Here is a 1,321-nt window from a genome sequence, read left to right as displayed (position 1 = left end):
TTTAGGGTTTTGGGGCTTAGAGAAGAGAGAAGATACTCCTTTGCTGCTGTAAGTTCCTTTGCTGCTGCTGCTGGCGTGCAGCAGCAGCAGCAGCAGCAGCAGCAGCAGCAGCAATTCATCATCTTGCATGCGTCTCTGTTTTGTTGCTGCTGGTTTGCTGCGGGCTCCTGCTCCCCTTCGTCCTGTCTCCTTTCTGCTGCTGCAGCAGCAGCAGCCCCCTGCATCTGCTGCAGCAGCAGCAGCAGCAGCAGCAGCAACAACAGCAGCAGCAGCAGCAAGGGGGAGACACCAGCAGCAGGATGCTTCAGAGCTGCTGCAGCAGCTGGAGACACAGCTGCAGCAGCTAGAGCAGCTGCTTCCTCCTGACCCCGTCCCCTCGCAGCAGCAGCAGCAGCAGCAGCAGCACGAGCAGCAGCAGCAGAAGCAGCACGAACAGCAGCAGCAGCAGCAGCAGCAGCAGCAGCAGCAGCAGCAGTACGTGCAGCAGCAGCAGCAGCAGGACTTTGATCTGCAGCAGCATGAGGAGGAGTTGCAGCAGCTGCGAGAGCTACAGCAGCAGCTAATGCAGCAGCCAGCAGCAGCAGATACTGCAGCAGCAGCAGCTGCTGCTGCTGCTGCTCCGCAGCAGCAGCAAATGCCTGGGGTCAATGAGCGGCTGCAGCTGCTGCTGCAGCGAGCAGCAGAAGGACCAGGAGACGGGGGCCCCCACCTTTATGATGTAACTTCCTGCTGCTGCTGATGCTGCTGCTGCTGCTGTTGCTGCTGCTGCTGCTGCTGCTGCTGCTGCTGCTGTTGCTGCTGCTGCTGTTTCTGCTGCTGCTCTTGCTGCAGTTGCTGCAGGCGCCAGGGGTTTTGTCTTTTCAGAGCAAATGTAACTGCTGCTTGACTGTGGTTTGCTTCTGCTGCTGCTGCTGCTGCTGTTGCTGCTGCTGCTGTTGTTGCTGCTGCTGCTGTTGCTGCTGCTGCTGCTGCCGCAGCTGCTGCTGCAGAGCATCCGCAGCGGGGAGTTTGGGGCTGATGGTGCTGAGGCCTTAGAACGAATAGAGGTAAAGACACCCCACACGCAGCAGCAGCAGCAGCAGCAGCAGCAGCAGCAGCAGCAGCAGCAGGAGTAGGAGTAGTAGCAGCAGTAGCAGCAAGAGTAGCAGCAGCAGCAGCAGCAGCAGCAGCAGCATTAACGAAGACGTTTTTTGTTTCTCTCAGTAGGCTAGCTGCTGCATATGTTATACTGCAGCATAAGCAGCAGCAGCAGCAGCAGCAGCAACACCTGCTGCTGCTGCTGCTGCTGCTGCTGTTGGGGTGTATGTGCAGCGGGAGAGTG

The 1,321-nt window shown here is 58.7% G+C and overlaps 1 protein-coding gene across 1 annotated transcript in view; it reads left to right on the top strand.

Annotated features, from left to right (window-relative positions):
• Positions 1-127: 127 nt before the first annotated feature.
• The window catches only part of EMH_0022580 (uncharacterized protein), a gene marked incomplete at both ends in the record, with an annotated part of 5,712 nt that continues 4,518 nt past the window's right edge, over positions 128-1,321 (top strand). Inside the window, 2 exon segments of the mRNA XM_013501984.1 lie at positions 128-718; positions 978-1,046. Of these exon segments, the coding sequence (XP_013357438.1) occupies positions 128-718; positions 978-1,046 (660 nt within the window).

The sequence above is a fragment of the Eimeria mitis genome, genomic scaffold, assembly GCF_000499745.2.
Source record: "Eimeria mitis Houghton genomic scaffold, Emh_scaff802, whole genome shotgun sequence".
Lineage (NCBI taxonomy): Eukaryota > Apicomplexa > Conoidasida > Eucoccidiorida > Eimeriidae > Eimeria > Eimeria mitis.
The sequence above is the reverse complement of the archived record's forward strand: the minus strand, read 5'-3'. Positions and strand labels throughout refer to the sequence as shown.